Raw genomic sequence first — 2,017 nt, 5'->3', positions numbered from 1 at the left:
GATTACCAATTAAGTGGCATCATTACCCCTTGTTTCTTCTTCTCAGTAGGGGTTGCTGCACTATTATTTTAGTTATTTCTTTTAAAAAAGAAAAGAAAAACAACAACAACAACAACCACCTTTGATTCTTCATGGAGGCCCAAGTCAACTATTTAGGTAAGAGGTCAAAAATTAGCTCCACTATGTTATAACCAGGAAGTGCAGTTATCTCACAATGGAGCCCTCGTTACAGGATGTCCACAAGTTAGTCTTTTCTATTAACAGGAATCCAAGATGGACCTTACACCAACAGCATGAGTTCAGTTTAAAAACTATACAGCAAGGATCATTGTTCACCATACACCCAAGCTTATACTAGTTAAGTTGAAAGTTGTCAGGACTTCGGCCAAAGTTTTACTGCTAGTCTTTCCAGCCTGAAGAACAAGGACAAAACTACAGTTCTGAGTCCTTCATTGGATACAAAAGCAGCAAGTGGCAGGGTAGAAGCAAGGAGCTCTTTGCAACTGCAGTCTAGTGAAGCAAGTGATGTTACCCACTGCAGAAGCTGATAGAATACAGTCCAGACTGTGGCAAGTGTACAGCTCAGTTTGAGTGATTAAAGTCCTGTTCAGTAATCTTTGGATCAGAGTTCAGCAGAAGAGGCAATGCTTTAATTTAATACAGCTGTAGCTGTTTAGTTGTGTTCCCGTGGCATTAACCTGGTACAAGCAAAAGCTGAAGTCTCACTGGTCTGCTCTGTCAGAGCTGGCCTGAGGTCTTGGTGCAACCTGCTGGACAGTTTGAGATATGTGCCTGGTTTCTGTAGTAGCAGAGTCTTCTGATCCCCTATATGATTGGAGAAAAAGGATTCCTTGTTAGAGCTGAAACCCAGGTGTGACATCACAAATCAAAATTAAGGAAAACACATGCACTAAGCATTAAAAAAACCCAACCCTTTATCTTATTTAAAAAAAACAAACAAAAAACAAAAACACAGGAGTCCTAATAGCTAGCTTTTAATGCCTATTGTTCTGCCAGCATCCAACTCTTGCAGTAATTTGTACATACTAGACAAAGCCCAGAGTGCAGAATACTAAAAAAAAAAACAACCCCAAGAAAACCCCCACTAGTATTGACTGTACAAGTAACATCAAGCTACTTGTTGCACAAGGTAGAGTTACCCAAGAGTTCTCATTTTGATTATTGAGTTCCTTTTCCTGATCTCATTTTAGACCCGTGAGACTTGATAGCTATTCTCACATGCACATAGGATCCTGGAGGCCAATTAGTAGGAGACTAAAGTGGCATTAGAAAGGCCTTGACAAGGTCAGCTTTATTCTCTTCAGGGACTTATCTTCTTTCCAGGAAGCAGAAGACCAGTGTCCTGATCTAGGATTTTGATAAAGGGGGCTTGGAGATGATGTGGTTCATCCAAATCAAGCAAAAGAACTCTTTTTACCTGGATAAAAATGTAACTAGAAGCTTCACCAATATGTTGGGACCTAGAGCTATATTATTTAATTTAGGATGGAGGAAAGAAAAATGCTGGAATGTGACTTAATCTGCTACATCATATCTAGTGATCTAAAACACACAATAAAGTAGGCAAAATAACTCAAAGACATTACAGTTAAAATGTACATCTCTTTCAGATTCATAAAACAAAAGTGCTTTCTAAAGCATCTGGCAGTGCATTCAATGCTTCATTGAAAACAAGTTCCACACCTGAGCTAACATTCACCCAAGTTAAAAATAAACTTGAGTATGGAAATTTTAACTGTAGTTTAAAACATGGTCTGCAGGGCTGTGAAATGGGAGCTATGTTACTAGAAGACGCTAACAGACAGCCGCATTGCAGAAGTAGAGATAGCTGGAATAATGGAACCATTAAAAGACAGTGTAAAAGAAAAGAGAGTTGCTAGCACCTGTGGAGTGAACAGTTTAAAACAAGGTCAGCAAACTGTGGTCTGCAGGCCAGACTTGGCCCATGGTGGACTCCATTTCCTAGCAGCAGCAGCTCCTTCTGGCTGCCGCTACC

At 40.0% G+C, this 2,017-nt stretch overlaps 1 protein-coding gene across 1 annotated transcript in view; it reads right to left on the bottom strand.

The window, feature by feature from the left end:
- Window positions 1–331: 331 nt before the first annotated feature.
- UPK3A (uroplakin 3A) overlaps window positions 332–2,017 on the bottom strand; it is a 21,064-nt gene continuing 19,378 nt past the window's right edge. Inside the window, exon 6 of the mRNA XM_019515923.1 lies at window positions 332–825. Coding sequence (XP_019371468.1) covers window positions 723–825 — 103 coding nt within the window. The 3' untranslated portion in view covers window positions 332–722. The remainder of the gene's footprint in view (window positions 826–2,017) is intronic.

Source organism: Gavialis gangeticus, unplaced genomic scaffold (genome assembly GCF_001723915.1).
Source record: "Gavialis gangeticus isolate Ggan-Ray unplaced genomic scaffold, GavGan_comp1, whole genome shotgun sequence".
Classification (NCBI taxonomy): Eukaryota; Metazoa; Chordata; order Crocodylia; family Gavialidae; genus Gavialis; species Gavialis gangeticus.
Note: the sequence above shows the minus strand (reverse complement) of the source record. Positions and strands in the feature narration are given on the sequence as shown.